At 38.4% G+C, this 22,933-nt stretch overlaps 1 protein-coding gene across 2 annotated transcripts in view; it reads left to right on the top strand.

Moving 5' to 3' along the window:
* Nucleotides 1–9,219: 9,219 nt before the first annotated feature.
* The window catches only part of VWA8 (von Willebrand factor A domain containing 8), a 258,042-nt gene continuing 244,328 nt past the window's right edge, over nucleotides 9,220–22,933 (top strand). The window contains exons 1-2 of one of the 2 annotated variants that reach the window (XM_025049015.1): nucleotides 9,220–9,363; nucleotides 10,371–10,448. In XM_025049015.1, the coding sequence (XP_024904783.1) occupies nucleotides 9,273–9,363; nucleotides 10,371–10,448 (169 nt within the window). In that variant the 5' untranslated portion in view covers nucleotides 9,220–9,272. The remainder of the gene's footprint in view (nucleotides 9,364–10,370; nucleotides 10,449–22,933) is intronic. The other variant, XM_025049014.1, reaches the window with a different exon arrangement.

Here is a 22,933-nt window from a genome sequence, read left to right as displayed (position 1 = left end):
GCCGACTCAGGTAACCCCCGGACGCCCCGCGCGCGCGCGCCCGCGCCCGCCGCCCCCTGCTTCTCCGCAGGCACAGCCCAGATGCAGGCGCCGGGCTCCACCTCGCCGCTAAGCGCTTGCAGCGCGGGCAGAGCGTTGACACTCTGGGCCCCATTCAGCAGCCGGAGGGGGATAGACGCGCCGAGGTTCCCGATGACCTGGAATAGTGCCGTCCCCTCCCCACTGCTGCGTTCACCCCCCAAAATGCTGACTTGGTTATAGTACACGCAAAGGTTAATTCATGCAGCAGACCTCGGAGGTCGTTCAAAGTCAGACTTGACTTTCGCTCTCTCTGTCAAAGGCCTGGAAGCCGATTCGTGCCATGTTCCAGCTACAGCTAGTGGTGGCTCCAAAGAACCCACCGTTCAATATGTTTGAAATGTGTCAACGAGCCTTTCCAAGGGTTACAGGCGATTTCCTTTCTCACGGGTTCACATTTTCTTAGAGCTGAAAATTACAACTTCATTTCGTTAAAACCCCTAACTCTACAAATGGATAATTGAGACCCAGAGCGAAAAGTGGCTTGTTGGAGACTACACGGCTAACCAGCGACTACATTAGACTTTTAAGTTCAGTAATTTTTGGCCCTGCGTGAACTGGTTTTAGGAATCTCTGATTAGATTGTCGGAGTTAGAGCATGTCTGCTGCTTGAGGGAAGGGCTATATGTTGCTGCTCTTGAATGGCAAAGTGATTCTAGACAAGATTTTGTCAATGTTATTGTTGCTTAGAATAATGGAAGTTTTCGCTATGAAATTGAAGGTTTCGTTGTTCCTCCTGCTTTCCGCATTTTCCGGCACTCCAAATAATTCTCCTTGCCAGGAAACGAGGGAGTTTGAAGTCCCGTGCATTTTATTTTAGTCATTCACTTAACAATTTTTTTTTTCCTGTATAGAGTTATTTTGCCCTTTTATCAGTTATTAAGACTTCTAGGGAATTTGTTTATTTATTTTTTATTCTTTGAGTTTCTGTTTGTTGCTCTTTTGTCCTAGGAGGTCAAGGGTAGAAATGTAGCATAGTCTGTAACTTGGGTTTTGGAGTTAAATAGTCTGGGTTGTAGTATATTTCTGCACTGTCTAGGTATGGAGATTTGAGGGTAGGTTACTTAATTTCGTATCCCAGTTTTCTTAAATATAAAATGAGGATAAGGAGGATATATCTGAAGGATTGTCACGAGGCTTTAATTAGTGGATACAATCTCTGGCACATATTAATGTTCAATAAAAGTTAGCTTCTTTATTATTCTTAGTATATATATTTTCAGCTATGTGAGAGTTATTCTGTTTCCTTGGCTTTAGAAGAAATGAAACCAGTCCTTTTTATGTTGAGAACTATCAGAACTATCTGAGTAGGCAGATGGAAGAGAGTTAATTCATGTGAACTTTTTAAAAAAGAAAAATTGTTCTTTGTACATGAATAATATTGATTATAAAAACATTAGAAATCCACTTAAATTTTGTATTATATAGATATTGGTAATTAGTTGTACATGTCCTCAAAATTTGTTTTATATCCAGCAAATCAAAGTATAGGCTTTGCTTCAAATGTGAGTCATGGACATGCTACAGACAACATATTAGCTTCTTAGAGCCAGTCATTGACCCCGGCAGGATCCACAAGGAGTAAATTAAGTTAACTCTACTTGGCCTGCTACTGCAAAGATTCATATGATTGATGACATGAAGACTGGATAAATGCAGCTGGGAACTCACCAGAAATCTTGTGAACCAGGTGTGAACCAGAAACAGGAGGTAAACTCTGGCTACCCTGGGATATGATGTTGGCCATCAAGGTTGGAGTGTCGCATTTTGAATCAGAAGTCATACGTAAACCAGTGTAAAACCACAAATAGCAGTATGCCGCAATGAATTGCACTTTAGGCTGGAAAGGAGCTCTCAGCTGCACTCACACGTGTGACCACTAACTCGTCTCCTCTCTGCATATAATTGACCCTGCTTCCTAGTATGTAGTTTGGAAAAAGAGCAACAAGGTACATAACCAGTAGGTGTAAGTTATATACTATTCTTATTTTTCCTGGTCTGTATGTGTCTTTATCTTATTTATCTTTATATCCTTTCGATGCCTGTCAACACTTTGCCTGTAGCAAGCATTCAGTGGCTTATTATGTTAAAGTTCATATGTAGAAGGAGCTGGAGAGGCTAGAACTGCCTTGCCGACTTTCAAGATAGGAGCTTCATAAAGCCTGTGAGCAGAAGGAAGAGGGAGTCATTTATGTTCAGAAGAGAGAATCCCCAATGCAATAAATATCCATCTCTATGCATTTTTGTGATTTGAAGATTTTGTCTTTGGGCTACAATAGAATCGATGACTTTGGGGAGGGGACATACAGAACTGTGGCTTCAACTGAGAAATAAGATATAAAGGGAAAACTGCTATGGTCCAGGTCTTAGCACTACATTTACTAGGTATTAACTTGGGAAAATTATTAACTACTGTGAACCTGCAGCTATTTTGACCCTGAATACTTTGAGATCCTGTTGTGTTATTAAAGAATTTGGCAGTAAAATCCCAGAACAATTAAAACCTAATAAATCACTGGAAAGACCTGTATTAGCACACAGACTAACATGGAAATTGATGATAGGTTTGGTTTTCTCTTTGGTTTAAGTTTTGTATTTTAAAAAAAAAAAATGGTGACACTTAACCAGGAGTGACTCCTTTCCCCCAGGGAGCGTTAGGCAATCTCTGAAGACATTTTTGGTTGTCATGATAAGGAGAAAGGGGATGTTACTAGTATCTAGTGGGTAGAGGCCAGGGGTGCCATTTAACATTTCACAGTGCACAGGACAGCCCCACCACAAAGAATCATCCCACCCAAAAAATCAGCAATGCTGTGGTTGAGAATCCCTGAACTAAAGCAACTTCTTCATCAAAGCTACACGTAAATGACTTGTGAGTTCATTTCATAGAGCGGCATGTCCTAAAGCGTGTATATTCATAAACATAACCTATACCTTACAACTCGGAAGGGAGTAAGAGCTTTAAAAGCATGTTTTAGGTGGGCTGCCACAGATGTGCCTGAGATACATAGCAGAGAAAAGCGTTTTTGAGGTTGGTAAAGATCTTGACAATATAATAGCTTTGAAACATCTGAGGAAAATATCTAGATTTCTCATGGGTTAGCTAAGATTTAAATAAAAATCTCAGTCATATAAAAAATTTAAAGAATTATTAGAAACTAACAATATGAAATAAAAATCTGACAGTGTTATATGTTACAAAATTTGTTGTTGGGAAACACTGACGAAAGAATAAAATCTTTTTGATATTCAACCCATGCTGACGGCCACAAAGGAAAACAGTTGTAGATGATATGATTGGTAAAATTGTATATGGACAAAAAAGTTTTGATAAATCTTCACTATCATGCTTCGGATAAAAGAAAAATAAAATGTACTCTGTAAAAATTGATAAAGGAATTCTTTGGCTTAATTTTTTTCTGAAAGCTAATCGATGAAAATTTACGAATGTTAATATTATTCTAATTAAAAAGTTTGTTTTTGGAATATCGTCAGGGACAAAACATCCTGTATTCCTCTTTGAGCATATATTTTCTTGCTCTGCTTGTCTTCACCTTCCAAAAATTGTGTTAGTTAGCAGTCATTTGGTTGTAAGTGACAGAAACGTGCACAGAAAAACACTGATTGGTTCGCGGAGGTGGGAGGTGCAGTGGCTTCAGGCCAGGGCAGGGCAGGATGGTGAGTGTCTTTTCGGCTTGGGCAATCTCTGCCTCTCCCCTGGTTTCTTCACTTTCCACTCTCCACCTGTCGGACCTGCTTTCTGTTCTAGTGCTTTCGGTGTGTGGCAGGCTTTTTTCAAGCAGCAGCAGTGACAGCCTCATGGACACTCCAGACTTTCGTTGCCCATACAATTCAGTGTCAGGAGAAGAGAACATGTTTACCCATGAGCTCTGACAAAAATCCTGGAGAGAAGTCTATAGGCCACGATCATGTGGCCGTCTCTAGAACGTTGTGGCTGGAGGGTGGAAAGTTCTGGTGAGGCTCGGACAGGTTACTTACTGCCGGGGGTTCAGGTGCAAAGTAAAGGTTGGGACCAGTGTTATAAACTCTCTTCAAACTAAGCGGGATGGATCTACCCTAAAGGGAAGGATTCTATTGACAAAAGAAAGGCGAAGGAATATTGGGCACATAAAACAAAACAGCTGTCCACTAAAATGACCTAACCAAGATGGACTTTGCACAAGATGGTTACGTAAAAGATAATGTTATTTATTATCTTGTACATAGAAATTATTTTTCTATAAACCTTTAGAAAATCCCCTTGAATTAAGATCATTAAAAGTGATAAAATCGTGCCTTGTTACTTTAGATGGGGCCTTAAATTTAATTTAAATTTCATTTGGAAGGTTTTATCTTTTGGATTCTTTTCAGGGTTTTTCATTTTCAAGTACATACTCTCCATGCCTGAATAAGATACATAACAATTTGTTGGTAGTGGTATTTCTGTGACAGTTTGTATACTGTACAGGATTTAGGTTAATCTGAGTTATATGCGGTTACTTTAAAAAGTTATTTGTAATGAATGCAGTTAAATGTTAAGCAGCATATTCTATAACAATTCATACTTTTTAAATTAACAATTTGTACTTTTTAATGCTAGTTATTCTAACACTTTCCATTGAGCATCCAATATTATTAAGTATAATCTTTTTTGAAAATGATTGCATTTAACCAAATTAGTTTATTTAAAGAAAGACATACTTTAGTTTCTTCTGCTTAGGTTATATTATTTGTTATGTTATAAGTATCTTCATTCCCCTTTAGATTAATACTTACTTAAATGAAGTAATAGTTCATTTAAACAAATTCTTTACAAATAGCTTGACTTCTGAGCATATTAAAAGATGGGCTGTGCTCAAAGATTGCAGAAAATCATGAACCAGAGCTTAAAAAATGATTAAGAAAACAAACTTTATTTTAAAACTATAATAATTTATTCATTTACCAAACGTTTATTGAATATCTGCTTGGTTTGAGGTATTGTTTTTGGCACAAAGGTGATTAAAATGCGTGCCCTGACCACAAAATACTTTGGTCTTATAGACTGAGCAGTGATCTTCAAACATTTTTCTCACTTATCTCCTAAGTGGAGTTTGCAAATATGTATTTTCTAGGTTGCAAATAAGCATTTTCAGGTCGATATCTAGAAATTTTCTTGATAAGAATAAATAGTTGTAGAGGATGATGTTTCCAGTGTGTTGTAAATATTGACATTTAAAACAAGAATGGTTACACTTCCCTTTAAAGTATATCTTTTGAATGGAACCATAATATCCTAGTAATTTATTAGCTAGGATCTCTATTTTGAAAATAGATAAAAAGCTCTTCTTTAACTGTCAGAAAATTTACAGTATTTCCTTATCTCCTTGAATTCGTATTTCAATTATACTTACTCCTTATAATTTTATCTCAATACGTTTTAATTCTTGAAAGTTTTGTTTTTATTATATTTTTCTGCAACAAAAAAATGTCTAAATATTAAAATGTGTCTCTCATTACAGTTATGAGAGCACATTATTGAAAAGAACACCAATATGTTCTGAATTCACAAAGACTAAAGTTTGGTGGAAACATACCCGTTAATGACGTGAGTGGCACCTTCCCCCAACTGAATATTAATTGGCATAATTAATATTTCCTAATTGAAAATTATTGTGAAAATGTAAAGAATTTTTATCTAGAAACATCACTCAATTCTTGGCACACTTTCTAATTTATAAGACTCTAATGTTAATTTATTATCAAAAATGTTACTTTTAATCATCTATCAGCTGATTAGTCTTTATCAACTTTATTAGTCTTTTTCAATTTTGTGGGTAACAAAGAATCAGAAGCCACTTGACTTGAAAATAGTCACTGAATCACTCCTGCCTCACTATCTGGGAGGTTCACTAAAAAGACTTTAGCAAAATTAATCAGATAGCTATGGTTACTTTCTCACTTAGAGGCTGCTTGTTTAATGTACTCAAAAAATGTTGGTAAAATAAAAACATTCATTCAGCACACCTTTGCCAATACCATATTTTTTCAAACAAATGCTTTTACCTTATCACAGTTTAAATACTTTTTTGTTAAATTCTTAAAGTTTTCATAATTCATGAAGATAGTCTGTACTGTCAATACAGTCAGCCAAATTAGACTTTCTAACAGAGTATTTTTATCTTTTAGTTCAAATAAATGTATTAATATATATATTAAGGAATGTTATAAAAACCACGGAAAAATAAATTATGGAACACATTTTGTAGGTCAAATTACTAAATGCAATAAAGCCAAGAATTAAGGAATCTAGTACTTACATATTTAAATTACCTATTTCATAATATATGATAACATAGTTTTGTTCTTTAATATAATTTATAATGAAGTAATGTCATAGCTATTAAAATAAGTTATTTATGTAATGAAAACTATGGTAGAAAGCATGATATTTTATAAAATTTAGTGTAATGAACTATGTATGGGCTTTAGAGAAAAATTAAAAGCCATGTGTAAAGATCAAATATTAATTCAACAGTTTCTTTAGACCTCATGATCACAGTTTTGACATTGTACTTAGTGAAACAGAAAGCTAATTAGTTCAGTAGCTAGTATGTAACCTTTTCATAATAAGAGTTAGAAAGTAGCGTTTTATAAGGAGGAACAATGATAATTAAAATGAATATTTCATGATATTTGAGAATAAGTTGTTAACTATCATATTGTTAACATATATCTAATCTGAAAGACACATTTAAGTTTTCCCTGTGGTTTTCATCCAAGTGTGAAAACTTGGTACCACTGGAAACTGTTTTAGTCACATTGAAATGGAATCAGCATCAATAATTGTTTCAGATGTTTCCAGGTACCTTTTTTTTTTTTCAGTAAATAGCATGTTCAGTTTTGAGAAAAACTGAAGAAACAGCTTACCTCTATGTGCAAAGTCAGTTTTCAAAGCTTTCCTTACTTCATGCTCTGGGTTCTCCCGTCTTGGGTCGTTTGGCAGCAGAGGCCTCCGAGGCATTGCGGCTCCGTTCCGGACCACTACGGTAAAGTGGGTATTGCAATGAAGCGAGTCATCACCTTTTTGCTGGTGGAGTGTCTGGCCTTCCAGTTGTAAAATAAGGCAACATCTATGAAGCACGATAAAGTGAAGCGCAGTACAACGAGATACACCTGTGCTCGCTCTCACCCTTCCACGACTGTCTGACACAGGCCAGCACGAGCCAAAACGTTCTCTCCGGTCGGTTCTAAAGTTGCTCTTCACTTTTAGTAGAAATACATCAGACGGGGAAAGACAATCCCTAGGCAGGTTTGTGTTGGTTTTGATAACTTTTAAAGACGGCTTCTCAACCGTAGTTTAGTGGGCCCCGCAGGTCCCCTCCGCAGTGCACGTCACACCGTGGTGGAGTGAGCAGGCGGAGGGCCCAGGCCCAGGCGTCAGGTCAGTGTCAGAGAGGGATGCATGGAGGTGAGCATCTGCACACCGATCCCTCAGGGCTGCTGTGCTCTGTGCCTTTGGAGACTGTGTGTTCTGCTGTGAAGCCTGTGACTGTAGAGGAAACAATCATTGTGATGCAGCGTGAGAAATGCTGCTTTGGAAGCGTGAACCAGATCTATGCCAGTGGGAAGATGGGGTTGGAGTGATTGATCCCTGAGCGATGTGGACATTGTGCAAGAGGGAAAAGTTCAGGAAGGTCCAGTGGAGAGATGAAGATATGTGAGGAGCAGCATGAAGGGAAAGTGGTGTGAGCGATGTGGGGGTTCTAGACTGAGACCCCAACAGCTGCTGAGATGAGAATCCAGAGCTAGAGCCGGTCCGAGATGGCTGGACAATACAGCGCCGGGGACACAGAGTCCTGGTTTTCTCACGTTGAAGTTGAGGTGTCTCCGGACTCTAAATAAAGGGTCCAGTACGCTGCTGACAGGTACGGAACTCAGGAGGGAAATCTGAGCCAGAGCAGACATTGAGCACTTTAGTTATGCAAAGGTCACATTTGGGCCTTTGGTATGGGTTAGATGACTCAGGAAGTTGTAGCACGGTAGCAGAGGATGGCCAAGGACATCGACTTTGGAGGTAGGGAGACAATGCCTACCCCATGTGAACGTCATTTTTCTCTTTGCCTACAGCAGACGTGGCTAATTGATCACTGCCCTATTTTGCAATGAGTCCAGTTTCCGTTGTGATTTCTTTGGATTTTTTTTTTTTTCAGAAGCCTGTTGCTTGATTTCCAAATATTTAGAGACTTTCCAGCTATTTCCAGACCTTTCTGTTATTGACTCCATTTTGATCAGAAAACATACTTTGTATGATTTCAGTCCTTCGAAATTTATTAAGATTCGCTTTATGGTCTTGCCTGTGATCTATTTTGGTGAATGTTCCATGCACAATTAAAAAGAATATGTATTCTGCTGTTGTTGGGTGTAGTGTTCTAAAAAGGCCCATTAGGTCGAGTGGCTAACAGGTTTTCATATCTTCTCTATCCTTAACTTCTACTCTTGATCTTAGCAAAAAAGTCGAGAAGTTACTATCCTTGCTTCTGTACAACCCTTCTATTTTTTTCCCTTGCTCTTCCATCAGTTACTAAGAGGGATATTAAAATATCCAGGTACGATATTAGATGTGTCTGTTTCTCCTTTTACTTCTGTCAATTTCTGGTTCATGTTTATTCCTCAGCTTCCTCCTGGCCAGGTCACCACCATGGGTTTGCCGTGTTCCTCCATGAAGGGTCATAGCTCCTTTTAGGATGCTTTCTGAATATGCCAGGGGCAGTTTCTCAGTGTGTTCACCCTGGGCTGTGACTAGTTCCTGAGCCTAGGTCTCCTCAGGGACCCATGTTCAGTGAGTTATTTCAGGTAACTACTGTGACAGAAACCCAATGACCTTTCACCAGGCTACTTTGAGATGGGGTTTCCGAGAGTCAAGATGAAATGAAATGCCATAGGTGACGTATGACAGTATTTGCCGAATAGCCAGTCATCAGTAAGTATTAGCTGATTAGACTAGTTTAGAGGACAGTTTTTTTTCATTTGTACAATTGAACTCTAAATATATGTATCTTCTATATCAGAAAGTATACCTGTGTTTTACAGTGTTTCTACTTTTCTCTCAATTTACCTCATACCTGTAATACATTTATTCATCTATAAAAACTTTTTTCCCCACAGATTTACGAATTTCTTCATAACGTCTGTCTCACGGGGTTGTTTTGAGAATGTGTAAAGTGCTTAGAAGACAGTACTCATTCAACATGAACAGAGAGGACAGATGGCAGAGCCATGTAGGAGGCAGAGAGAATCTGAAGGGTAAACAAAAAACTATGTAACGTGCCCAATAACTGGAGCACGGAATGGGGGAAGGAGAGGGGCAGGAGATGAGACTGAGACCAGATCATGAAAAGTAAGGATTGACCTTAGTTCCGAAGGTATTAAGTCATTTAAGGAATTGGAGAAAAGAAGTGACATTATTTTGAGCAGAGAAATGACTGTGAGTCTTTAGGGAAATGGAAATCCAAACATGTATTGGCTGTTGTGTTATTACTGTGACTTAAGGCCTTAGTCTCCAGGATACCCCTCTAGCTCACAACTGGTAGCGTCGAAGGATGTGTCACAGCTCTTTTTACTGAGTGTCTTTGAGCCCTTTCCAAACAAAGTCCTGGGTGCAGACGCCATCAATGTGTCTACTTCGCTGTTTGGGACAGCAAAGCAGAGATTGCTCGGTTTAGCCCTGCACTGTAGAAGATCAGCCAGAAATTCATGTCGCTTAAAAAAAATTAGAACCCTGTAGATGTTATTGAGAACTTGTGCTCAGTTTTGCTCATTTCATGTAGGGATTCTTGGCATGTATGCCACTGGGTCTTTGTCCTTTTTATGTACCTGGAAATATGGAATTGTGGGATTCTGTTGCTAGAGAGCTTGACATTGATGTAGAAAAATAGGAGCCTGTAGAGATGTAAACAGGTCGCAGATCCGTGTTAACAGTACTCCCTCCCCGCATGGATGCTTTGGATGATCCTAAACAAAACGCCCCTTCTGTATTGTTGACTCTCTTGGTATCACTATTTGTGAGAACATAAAGCTGGTTAATATATGTTATTGTACTTCACCTTTTTTGATAATGTAGCACTTAAAATGTCATTTCACGGGTGCCGCACTTATCCTTTCCATAGAAGTTTTGGAGCGTGGTGCCGGGCACAGACTGATGTGTGGCACATTCCTGTAATATCCCTCTCTCTAGGTCAGGATCCTTGTTGCACGAGGCGCAGTGTGTGGTTTTCTCACGTGTAATGGTTGTTTCCTTGTTCCATTTCTAGGTGATACCGTTAATATTGGAGACGTCTCCTACAAGTTGAAAACTCCTAAGAGCCCGGAACTTGTGCCACAGAACTACAGTAAGAAAGCCATTTATTTACAAATGGATAACTCTTAACTTTCCACTATGTGAATTTTTAAACATATGTAAAACGGGAGAGAATAGTATTAACCCAGTGTATATACCACATTTTCAGCACATGCCGCGATTGATTAGTTTTGCCTGTCCTTCAGCTTTATGTAAATAGAATCACGTAGTATGGTTTTTTCATGTGTATAATGGCCTTCTTTCCATCAGGACAGTGATCTTGAGGCTCATCTATGTTGCTACACCTATCTGTTCATCTTTTATTGCTGAGTATTATTCTTCTGTATAAATAAACATTCTGTTTAGCCATTCTCCTGTCGACATTGGGATAGTTTCCATTTGGGGATTGTTGTACGGTGCTGTGAGCATTCCTGTACAGTTATGCGGTCATAAGTTTTCAGTTTTCAGTGAGTAAGCAGGAGCCGAATTGCTGTGCGTACGGGGACGCCTGCTTAACTTTGGAAGACACCGCCAGGTGGTTCTCCAAAGCAGGGGTGCTGTTTCACCCTTGACCAGCAGTGATGCTGTGCATCCTTGCCACCACTGGTATTTCTAGTCTTTTTGACTTTGCTTATTCTGCTAGGTGTGAAAGGGCAACTCATCGTGGATTTTGTTTTGTAACAGCTTTATTGAGGTATAATCCATATGCCATAAAATTCACTTTTTTGAAGTGTACAGCTCAGCGGTTTTTAGTATATTCACGAAGTGTGTAACCCTGCCAATATCTAACTTTAGAGCACTTTCATGTCCCCAGAAGGAAACCTCACGTCATTAACAGTTGCTCGGTGTTTCCTTCCCTTTCTACCCTCTTCTTGCCCCACCGCGTGCCTCTGGCAGTCACTAATATACTTGGTTTTTATGGATTTGCCTATTCTAAACATTTCATATAAATGCGATCATACATACATGGACTTTGTGTCTGCCTTATCTCATAGTGCTATCATAATGTTATCATAACTTATAATGTCTTCAAGACTCATCCATGTCGTAGCACGTATCAGTAATTCATTTCTTTTTGTGGCTAAATAATTTTCTATTGTGTGGATATAGCACATTTTGTTTATCTACTCATCATTTGTTGGACCTTTGGATTGCTTCTACCTTTGGATTATCATGACTGATACTGCTGTAAACATTCCTATACAAGTTTTTGTGTGGGCAGATATTTTTAGTTTTTGGGGTGTGTACCCTAGGAGGGGAATTGCTAGGTCACATGGTAACTCTACGTTTAACATTTTGAAAAATTACCAAACTGTTTTCCAAGGAAGCTGCACCAATAATGTATGAGGGTTCCAGTTTCTCCACATCTTCGTCAACACTTGTTACCGTCTGTCTGTTTTATTATAGGCATCTTCATGGGAGTAAAGTGGTGTCTCGTTGTTGTTTCCATTGCCATTTCCCTAAGGACTCACAGTCATTTCTCTGCTCAAAATAATGTCACTTCTTTTCTCCAATTCCTTAAATGACTTAATACCTTCGGAACTAAGGTCAATCCTTACTTTTCATGATCTGGTCTCAGTCTCATCTCCTGCCCCTCTCCTTCCCCCATTCCGTGCTCCAGTTATTGGGCACGTTACAGAATAGTTTTTTGTTTACCCTTCAGATTCTCTCTGCCTCCTACATGGCTCTGCCATCTGTCCTCTCTGCTCTGTCCCACTTTTACTATATATTTTTTGAGTTGTTTTCTTCGTGATCACGATAAGGATGACAGTGAACAATTTAACTTAAGATAAACTTGTTCAGATTAATGCTAACTTATTTTTAACGGTATACAAAAGCTTCGCTCTGATAGAGCTCTGTTCCCTTCCACTTCCTTTTGCTTTGTGCTATTGTCATACTAATTATATCTTTATATATTGAAAGTTTATCTATACAACTTTATAATTATCATTTTATGAAGTTGTCTTTTAAATCAGATAGAAGAGTTACAACAAGAATGTGTTTATACTGTTGTCCTATTTGCATGTAGTCATCTTTAGCGGTATTCTTTCTTCGTGTGGATATGAGCTGCTGTCTTGTTTGCCTTCATTTCAGCGTGAAGGAAGGACTCCCTTTAGTATTTCTTGTAGGGCAGGTCTGCTAGTGATGGCTTCCCTTAGTGTCTTTTTATCTGGAAATGTCTTAATCTCGCCTTTGCTGTTTCAGAGCTGATTTTACTGCCAATGGAGTTCTTGCTTGGCAGCTTTCATTTCCTTCTAGCACTTTTAAGTTTTTGGTCATCCTCACGTTGGCTCCAACTGGTTTGGCTGCGTCAGGCAGCTGTCATGTTAAGCAGGTGTTGCTGATTTTTCTTTGACAAAGGCCCTAGGATAGTACTGTTTGCACACGGGGAGTTCTGAGTGGACCAAATAAAGACACATCCTAAGAATGGAGCTTTTCAGGGAGCTGCTGGACAGGTCAGCAGGGAGGTTCTCTGGGGACGGGGCTTCTGGGGAGCTCCATCCCTGCTCTGTCCCCCTCAGTGGTTGCCAGACTGTTGGTTTTCTCCATCATTGTGAGCAGTTGGTTTTCAGGGTGTACCACAGAGATGGAGAGAGAGATGGGAGCAGGGCAAGTTCAAACACCACAAAGCTCACTGTTTTTACTGAGGTTCATCATGTTTCGTGGATGAAAACTTGTCAGATTGTTGAAAGTCTTTTAGCAGAGTTCTGAAAGTTTTGATTTTTGGCAAATTTTGCCTGCGTCCTCATTTCTTTATGGAAGAGTAGATTTCAGAGGTCCCGGGGTTTATTGTGTTTCGTTAGATTCCATTTACAGCTACACAGCTTTGAGTGTTTTGAGGAAAGGATCAGGATTTTCCCTTCTGCAGGGTTCAGGATCTGAATTCTGGTGAGATTTTAGAGTTCTCTTTATGCTTTATGGCGCAATCTCCAGCGCGACAAAACCATGGCCAGTCTCTGCGTTATGGCTGCAGGTCTTGGATTACTGAGGAGTTCTCTCTGCCATTCAGTCCTGTATTCTGCTTGCTCCAACTAAGTAAGATCTGGTCCTGTTGCCATGCCACCAGCCTCAACAGGCCATGTCAGTGAAGGTCAAGAGTGTCTCAAAGGTTTGTCTCAGCCCTCCTGCCCCAGCACCGTCCTTGAGAACTGCCACCTTGCACCAGATACAGACCTGCTCGGAGGGATTTCTGTCGCCTTTTCTGTCCCACCGCCCGCCTTCTGTGGCTTGTTACCTTGCGCTAAGGATAAAGGTGAGCAGTCTGCAAGAAGGATGCCTCTGTTCTGCGGCCGGCTTCAGTGTGTGCTTCTGTACACTTAGTGAAGGCCAGTGGAAAAGAGTTAGTGGGCAGGAGAAGATTTCTCCGTGGCTGGGACTTCTCAGTAGATTAATTTATCATGCCAGTCTACATGTGGCCATTGTGAGTTTGTTAAAAGTTTACCTTGTTTATCCTGATACATCCATGACACAGTCTTCCTGCCTCTGCCATTCCATCAGGGATGAAAACCAGCTCTAGGTCTCTCATCCCCTTGAAAGGGCTTATTACTTTTTAGAATTTAATTCATTGAGGTTTCTCTGTACCCTTAGCTGTATGATTGGTTTTTAAGAAACTGATCTTTGTAGATTAACTGGTTGTTAGGTTGGAAGTAAAATTCTCTTCTAGCTAAGTAGAAGTGGGAGTTATTTTTAATGATTTACCGGATATGCCTAATTATAACATTGTAATAGACAAGTTTTCTTTTCTGGAGTGAGACTAGTGACGTAATTCTTTTATTTTACTTATCTAGAGAAAAATTAGCAAAATATATCTATTAAATCATACATAGCATAGGTACATAATAATTGAAAAAATCACTCATTTTTCTGATTTCTGGGTCTTTTCCTATTATGAATGTAGCTAACTTTTTACAAATAAACTCTGGAAGTAAGGAATAATATCCACTCTCAGTAGACAATAGGAAAACTTTCATATAGTCTGAGTTCTGTAGGGTAACAATTGCTTGGTGGGGAAATTATGTTTAAAATTTTGTCTCTACTACTTTCCAGATGTGTGAATTTCACTTTCTTTCTTTCTTTTTTAGATGTGTTAATTTCTGTAGTCATTTAACTGCCCCGAGTCTCCTTGACTGTATGGGGATGATCATTTTAACCTCATGGATATATTATAAGGATTAAATCAAATAGCGTATATGGAATACATAGGATAGCGGTCGGCACACGGTGCTCAATAATTGTGAGTCCCCAAAACAACCATTTTGCCAGTCTCCTGATCCTTGTTCCTCCTTTTCATTTTCCATTATTCCATGCCTGTGACACTGTCGAGTGTGGGGATTTCTCAGGGCTGCTCTGGTTCTGCTTAGGCGGTGTGCTAGAAACATCTCTTCACATAGTCTTGCTCTTAAGGATGAATCTGGAATACAGTTCTTCTAGATTGGATTCTGGATTTGCCCTCGGGTTGTTTGCAGGGTCAGGAATGGTGGTGGACTCTTCGAACGAGCTTCAGTTTCCTTTCAGAGGCCTTTTCCATCTCAGCTGGACGTGGAGCGCTCACTGCTGACAGCTCGCAGCAGGGAAGTGCTGAACGTCCCTTCTTTCAGCAGCTAAGATCCATAGCCTCCTATCTGGAGTCCGCTGAAATGTTTTGCCACAAATGCTTAATCACTTGGGGGATCTTCTGATTAAGTGAGAGGAATAACAAGACTATACTTAACTAGCTTTAAGAATCCAAGGGATTTTAGTAGTAATATTAACTTTTAAACTTAAAAACATAGGCCTTGAGTGAATGTGTTTTTACATTTTGCAAATGACCAAGGGGCAATACAGTGGTTGGCCCAGATCAAGCCCCAAAGTGTAAAAGGTATCTGTTTATAAATATAAGATAATTCCTATAAATTGTCACCAGAAATCCTCAGAAAAACGAAGAAAAACCCTCAACATTTTCTGGTTTAGATACTTTCAGTTTTTATCACTGTTTTTATATGTGTCTTATATAATCAAAATTTTTCATTTCTTTAGTGTTTGGATATTAGTAGCTTAGCATTTATATGAAGAGAGTTTATGTTGAAAGCAGTTGGATGGTCCACAGACTCCAGGTGGCATTTTCTGTGCTTGCGGGTCATTCACCATCCTTCCCACCATGTTCACAGTACAATATCCTGATCCATATTGTTTGTCTATCGAGATGATGATGCATATGTTTTACCTAGTAGTAAGCTGTTACATAGTTGCTACTAGTCTTCCTTATGAACAACTGTTCCCATTTGTAAGGAAAAGACTGTTGGGAGTTTTGTTATCTTGAAGTAGGATAAGTGGCTGAGTTAAATCCACCAAAATCTTATGCATCCTCATAGGCATTATGTGGTTGCTACATTCTGGTTGGACAGATGTCCTGCATACTATAACATGTTTTTATGCATCTATTTACTGTATTATGTTCAAACATTGTGCTCTTTCAACTTTTTTCTCCTTCTCTCAAGGACTGTTTCCAAAATGGGAAAATTGCAGTTCTCTGGCTTGCTATTACATGATTGATTAGAGATTATGGGTTTTGGTATAAGAAAACTTTGATGGATTTTTTCCCCCTCTTGGAGCTATTTAAAAACATATTCTGGAAATGATGTTTGTTGAACTTCGGTAATATATTACTTTCCTTCCTGTATTTATGCTTCAGTTTAACTTTTTGCCTTTTGGACATTTAATATTTTCAAATGAAACATAAAATGATAGGCTTTTGTCAAGGAAAGGAACTTTAGCAATTATCATCTCCGAAACTCATTTCGTAGCCAGAAAAGTAGGACCACAAGAAAGAGGTCCAAAGACTCATTAATTCGTAGCAAAGCCCAGATTTCCTGTCCGTTGGATTTCCCTTTTATAGTCTGCCGCAGTGTCTCTGGCTGCTTTTCTTTAAGTCTTGGAATGGGATGAAGAATGACATGTTAGAAAGTTTTTAGAATTTAAAAGTGTGAAAGATTCTTGAAAAGTATTGAAATAGTTGAAGCATGACAATGCTGTTTTATTTCTATTTTTTCAAAGTTATTAATCAGAGCACTGAAAATCACCGTGTCTTTTAGTGATGAAGAAATAAAAATCACAGTGTTGAAATATGAACATTGATATTCATATTTCACATAATGGTAGAAATCCTGCTAACTGGCCAATACCGTAGATTGGAATATTCTTAAGTGGGGTCTAAAGCACTATTCAGAACCTCAGGAAAGCAGCATTATCTCATCAAAGTAAAATTTCCTAAATCGGCGACCGTCTGAGATAATGAATGCTTATATTTGATAGGCAGTTGTCAACTTCTCACTCACGCTTCTGTGTTCACAGCGTTGGGCACAGCAGCCATCTTTCTAGCTGCACATCTGTGGTTCAGTACCTGGCGTGTAATGGACACAGGAGCTGGACTGCTCTTCAATTTTTTTACTAGCTCGGTCTTTTCATCTCTCGCCTTGACCATTATAACTTCTGGTTATCATCTTACTCCCTAGTCTCTCACCGGCAAGTGCTGAAGTGGAGAATTAAAGCTTTTTTGCCTTTCTGTACGAAAACCAAATCTCATGGCTTAGATGAAATTGGCACCTTTTGAAAAGAGGTTCCTTCATGTTTTTGTGCTTGAAGTTAAACTACATAAAATCAAAGTAGGTTATTTCCTCCAGGGTTTGCCTTATGAGGTGGTGCTCCAGGGTAGCAGCTTTCAATAGACGACTTTGAACCTGACCTCAGAGTGACGTTTCTGCGCCTTTATATAATCTTCTTGTTGCAGTCCATGGCCCAGTTATGTGTGAAGTTTACTGGACACACTGACCTCTCATGTAGGCAGTTAGGGCCCACAGAGGTTTTGCGCAAAGATTACAGCATTGTGCTCTTCAAATGGTGAGTGTTGGCATAAAGTCAACAGGTTGAGAGGTTTTTTTTGGGGAAAAAAACCTTTTATCTTTAGTTTGTAAATAGTTTTAAGAGGTTTGAGAACCTCATCAACATCATAAATGACAGAACACCATGGAAAAAAACGACGTCATCTTTGTGTAAATGTAGGTAACGTGGAATAATCTTTGCAACTACTTGTCGGTTTTAATGAATTAGTGACAAAGTTTACTGGAAGGCCTCCAGGAAGCTGATTACCTAAGATTCCCTTACTTAATAGGAGCTTGAAAAACAATCTGAGAGGCAAGGCCTTCAATGCTTAAGATTTCCCTTATTTTTAGTAGTTGCGCTAATTGCCTCTATTTTATGAGAATTTGAGAAAAGGATTTTGTCTGAGATTTCTTTAGATGTATTTTTAAGAATAGAGCCCTCCAAAGGAAGAGTCCCATCAACTTTTAAAGCCCTTTAAGGTGACCTGAAATCTCTAATCTCTGCAGCAGTCTTTATTCAGTGCCTAATTTTTCTTTAATCTTTCTCCCAGGCACCAGGTTAAAGATGGCTCAACATTTTTTGATGCATTTTATTTTGTTTAATGACCATTGTTGCTTTCTGCAACTTTCATTGCAGATGTGCAGTTTTTGAGCTGTGTAATATATTAAATAGGCTTTTTGGGACCTACCTGGTAATTTAGCCACCATTAATGACACTGTTTAAAGAGAAAATGAATTCACGTAGTAAACCTCTAACTTAAACATCGCATTTTTAATGTGTATGTAACACATGTGATAGACAGAGGATCAATACCCATAATATACAAATATATCTTACAGATCATTGAGAAACATCATGTGGTCTAGTAAAAAACAGGCAAGATTTAAATAGGCTTGTCAGAGGAGATGAAATCCTAATAAGTGTATGAACATGTATTCTAACCCTATAGGGAGATACAAATTATACAGTAAGATAGAAATTTTCATACATCACCTGGGTCAAAATTTAAATGTATTATGATGTCCAGTACAAGGTTCCAGAGAAATGATGTTGTTGTACATTACTTGTATAAGTGTGAGTGCATGTGACCTCTTTGGAAAGTAGCTATTACATGGTAGTAGCTATTAAAATAAAAAATATACATACCTTTCGGTATGGCAGTTTCATTTTAGGTTCTATCCGAAAAAAGCAGCACATAAAGAAGGATATTTGTACACAATATATATGGCAACATTTTGGTGTTTTTGGTAGTGGCAAAATCTAGAAGCTATCTGAGTACATCGATAGAGGCATGATTTAATAAATTATTGTATATCCATGTTTTGGAATCTTCCACAGATGTTAAAAAAAAACATTAGATTTCTATCTATAGACCTAGAGGATGTCCATGTGATATCGTTAAGCAAAACTTACAGACTGCAGACTTGTATATAAAGTATGATACCATTTTTGTTTAAAAAATTATTTCGAAACACCTCTCACAGGTGTTTTATATGTATGTCTACCTATATACAGAGAAAAGTGTGGAAGGATGCACTCCAGGCTCTTAGCTTGGCCTCCCTCTGGGGCATTGGCTGAAGAGTGGGGTTGGAAGAGGGAGGGGTCAAGAGAGATCACGTACATTTTTTTTTTTTTTTTACATTTTGGATTTTTTTCTTTGTTATAGTAAGCATGTATTAGCCAAACCTAATAAAAACCCCATGTTTAAAGTGAAGCTTTCATTCAAATAAAGAAACATTCATTATAAGTCCTAACTGCTTTTTCTGTGACCTGACTCATAAAAGTAAAACGTCCACGCTTTATGTTTAAAAAATTTTGACTCGTTATGCAGGACCTGAAAATTGCTAGTTCTTCTGAGATGTGTTCATAATCAAAGGTCATTCCTTGGTCTCATTTTGTGTTTTTGATTGTCATTGTCTTGTTGTGAATGTGAGTAGCTATACTAAGACCAACAAAGATATTTTCAGTAAATTATCGTAATTTAGCAATACTTTAGAGAGAAACACTTTAGGGGGCTGAGTTGTAAATTGAATTTTGGATATTAAATTGTGATCTAAAGACCAGTCAAAACATTTTTATTTATCGTACCCATCATATTGCTACTTTCTCTATCACAATTCTTCCCTACTTCCAGTATGGCTATTATTACTTTGAAATATGTTTTTTAAGAAATATATAACTTTTTGTTCCTATTAATAAAATAAAACACAGTCAGTACAGAATATTTGTAAAACACTAAAAAACAGAAAGGATAAAACCTAGCCTAATAAGAAAAGATATAAACCTAATAATAAACACTGTTAACATTTTAATATATTATTCTAATCTGTTTTAACAGTATTACTGAGTATGATTTACATATAATAATTTTCATGTATTTAAAATGTACAATTTCATAAGTTTTGGCATATGTATATAACCATGAAACATCACCATAGTCAAAATACTAATAAAATAAATTTGTCACCTCCCCCAAAGCTTACTTGTGCTCTCGATACTGTCCCTAGTTCCTCTGGTCTCTGGGAGTCACTGATCTTTATAAACTTATTTGGATTTTTTAGAATTTTCTATAAATGGATTTATAATATATACTATTTTTGTCTAGTTTCTATCACTCAGTATAATTATTTTGAGATTCTTCCATGTCTTAATAGTTCATTTCTTTTTCTCGCTGAGTAGAATTCCATTGTATGGAAATAGTATAATTTGTTTATCCATTCACCTGTTGATGGCCATTACTGTTACCATTTTGAGGCTTTTGAAATAAAGCTGCTCTGAACATTCATCTACAGTTCTTTGTGTGGACATATGCTTTCTTTTTTCTTGTGTAAATACTACATGTGAAATGGCCATATCACGTGGTAAGTGTTGAACTTTGTAAGAAACTGACATTCTGTTTTCCAAAGTGGTGGTATCGTTTTGCATTTCCACCAGCAACATATACGAGTTCCAGTTCCTCCACATTCTTGCCAGCTCTTTGTACGGTCAGTCTCTTTAGCACCCTTTCATACCCGGTTCTTATTGGCTGAGGGCTGGACAAGCTGCTTTCCCTGCAGTCCTCACAATAACCATATTCAGTAGGTATTATTCCCTCTCTTTTGAAAATAAGGAACCTTAGGTCCAGAAGATTCAGAATACTTGTCCAAGGACACTGAAAAGGACAGGATGAGAAATTACAATTAGGTCTGTTTGGCTTCAAAGACTTTTTCTTTCCATTATATGATGGTGCCTCTTGGAATACTTAGAAAACCTCACTATCTTGGAAGGATTTATTATAGTGGAATTTGAATGCTGCATAATTTTTTGAAATTTTAATTTTAATGTTTACATATGTGACAAATTTGAGCTTGCGAAGGGAGAAAATTATAATTTAAGTTCTTTTAGTAGAATTATTTTAAAGTCCTCGAATATTTTTGAAACACATATTGGCTAGGAATTGAATGAAGAATTTAGCCCAATATGAACCAGATGTTTTATTTTTACACAGAGAAGGAAATGACGGAATATAGGATCAAGCTCCCTGGTGTTACAGGGACATGGTTTTGTCATTGTGTGCGCTCCTAGAAGGTAGCATCTCGTGCCTGAACACTGAAGCTGGGGCTCTCTCTTGCGCCCTGGGCCGTGTCCATGTTAGGTTATGCAGGGTGATTTGGCGGTTGGTTTTGCAGATGTTCGTAATGTACAGTCTTACATCTTGTTTCTATTTCTGGAATGCTTTTAAGTCTGACTCATGTTTTCTTGAGGCCATCCTAAAAATACAGCTGGTTTCAAGATTAATGTAAAGTATACCACAGACACAGCAACGCGTGGTTCTCTCTCTCAGTAGTTTAATACAGTTTCCTGACAAATATTTTCTTTGATGGAACACACTATACTAAAATATGAATAAGTGAAAATGGGATTTTTTTTTTTTTTTGGAGAAGTGGGTCCTCTGAGAGTATAATGTAAACAACAGAATGAATTTGAAATTTTAATAAAAGGAATTAAACATGATACCTTTGGTATCATCCAAAACCAAGAAATAGATTTAATGGCCAGACAAGCAAGTCCACTAAATTTGATGGAGCCTGTGAGATCCATACTTAGACCCGAAGATAGAGCCTGTTAAAAAGATCTTGGAGGGGCAGTAGGACATAATGGCTGGAGTGCAAGCTTCGGACTCAAACAGTTTAGGTCTAAATCTTGGTCTATGCAGTTATAACCTGTGGACAAATGATACCACTGTAAAAACTTTGTTTTTTTTGTAAAATAGGAGTATTTAACAAATGCTTATATGGTACTTACTTCTAAATATCTCATTTAATCATCAACAACTTTATAAGTAAGTCCATTTATCATATCCATTATACAGCAGAGAAACTCAGCCAGAGGGTTTAAATAACTGGTCAGATTACATAGGTAGTAAATAGCAGAACAGTTTGACTCGAGTCTATATCCTTACACACTAGATAGTCTGCTACCTTCCAGGGATGTGAGATCTAGATGAGATACCGTATGAAAAATCATTTGTATCTTTACCTGGCACTTGACAGGAATGCAGTAAATTATAGCCACTGTTATTACTGTTGTCGAGGGCGAGTAAGAGAAGGGAGTAGAAGTCTTTGTGAAGTTCTAGCATAGACTAAGTCCAAGGCCATGGGATTCAGAAGGTGCTTATATAAATTAAAACTATGCAGACTTGAAATGTGCCAGACTTGAGAGCCTAGATATCCTGACATCAGAACTCAATCTAAAGGTGGAACTCACTCGCTGCTGACTTGCCGCTCTGACAGATTCACCTTTCAGAAGGTAGAGAAACTGAGAGGAACTTTTTCCCTGGGCTTAATTGTGATTAAGTAGAAATATCTCATTAGTGGTGTGCAAGCAACAGAAACCTCGGAAGAAAATGTGGATGCAGACGCAGTATTTCTCAACAGGGTACCATTGGCATATTGGGTGGATGGGACTGTCGTAGACATTGCATTTAGCCTCCCTAAATGTCAGTAGTGTAGTGAATTATCCTTCATCACCAAAGTTTTGCAACAACTAACAGCACCCCAGACACTGCCAGATGCCTCCAGCTGGGATAGAGTCGTGGTGGTCGGAACTGCCACTAGCTGTGAACTGCCACTTGTCGAACAGCAAGAGTAAGGAGGAGGCTGCTGAGAGCCGTCGGATGTGCCACAGGCCAGGGCTTCTCATCACACAGGGAGGTCAGGCTGAGGAGAGGACACTCCCGGGAGCTTGCTCGGGATAATACACGACTCCCAGGGTTCCCGCTGTGAGAGACACTGTGCCTTTCTCTGCTACGTAAGAGGGTTCACTGGTGTACAGCCTGCTCTGTGATGGTAGGGATAACCCTGATTCTTCTCCAGTTCGTTAAAAATAACAATAAATGATTTCTAAATCTCAGTATTGATCATCACTGACAACATGTGAGGGGCAGATCTCACATTTGATTCGGAACTTCTGCCTTCAATTTTAAAAGAAATCCTGAAAATGACCATAGTTCCACGGTCAAGGCGTTCAACACGGAATGGAACTATATAGAACGAAGTGGAGAATCTGTAATTATGAGTAGTTGTGAATAGTTATGAACAATAAAAGGTAGGAGGAAGCCAAAGAGACTGACCTGGCTTTATCTTCTATAACCCTGGAAATTTCATATTTTAAATAGTCAAGTCCAGGTAATGGCTGGCC

Source organism: Pteropus alecto, unplaced genomic scaffold, assembly GCF_000325575.1.
Source record: "Pteropus alecto unplaced genomic scaffold, ASM32557v1 scaffold35, whole genome shotgun sequence".
NCBI classification, from domain to species: domain Eukaryota; kingdom Metazoa; phylum Chordata; class Mammalia; order Chiroptera; family Pteropodidae; genus Pteropus; species Pteropus alecto.
This window is presented reverse-complemented; position numbering and strand designations above follow the sequence as displayed.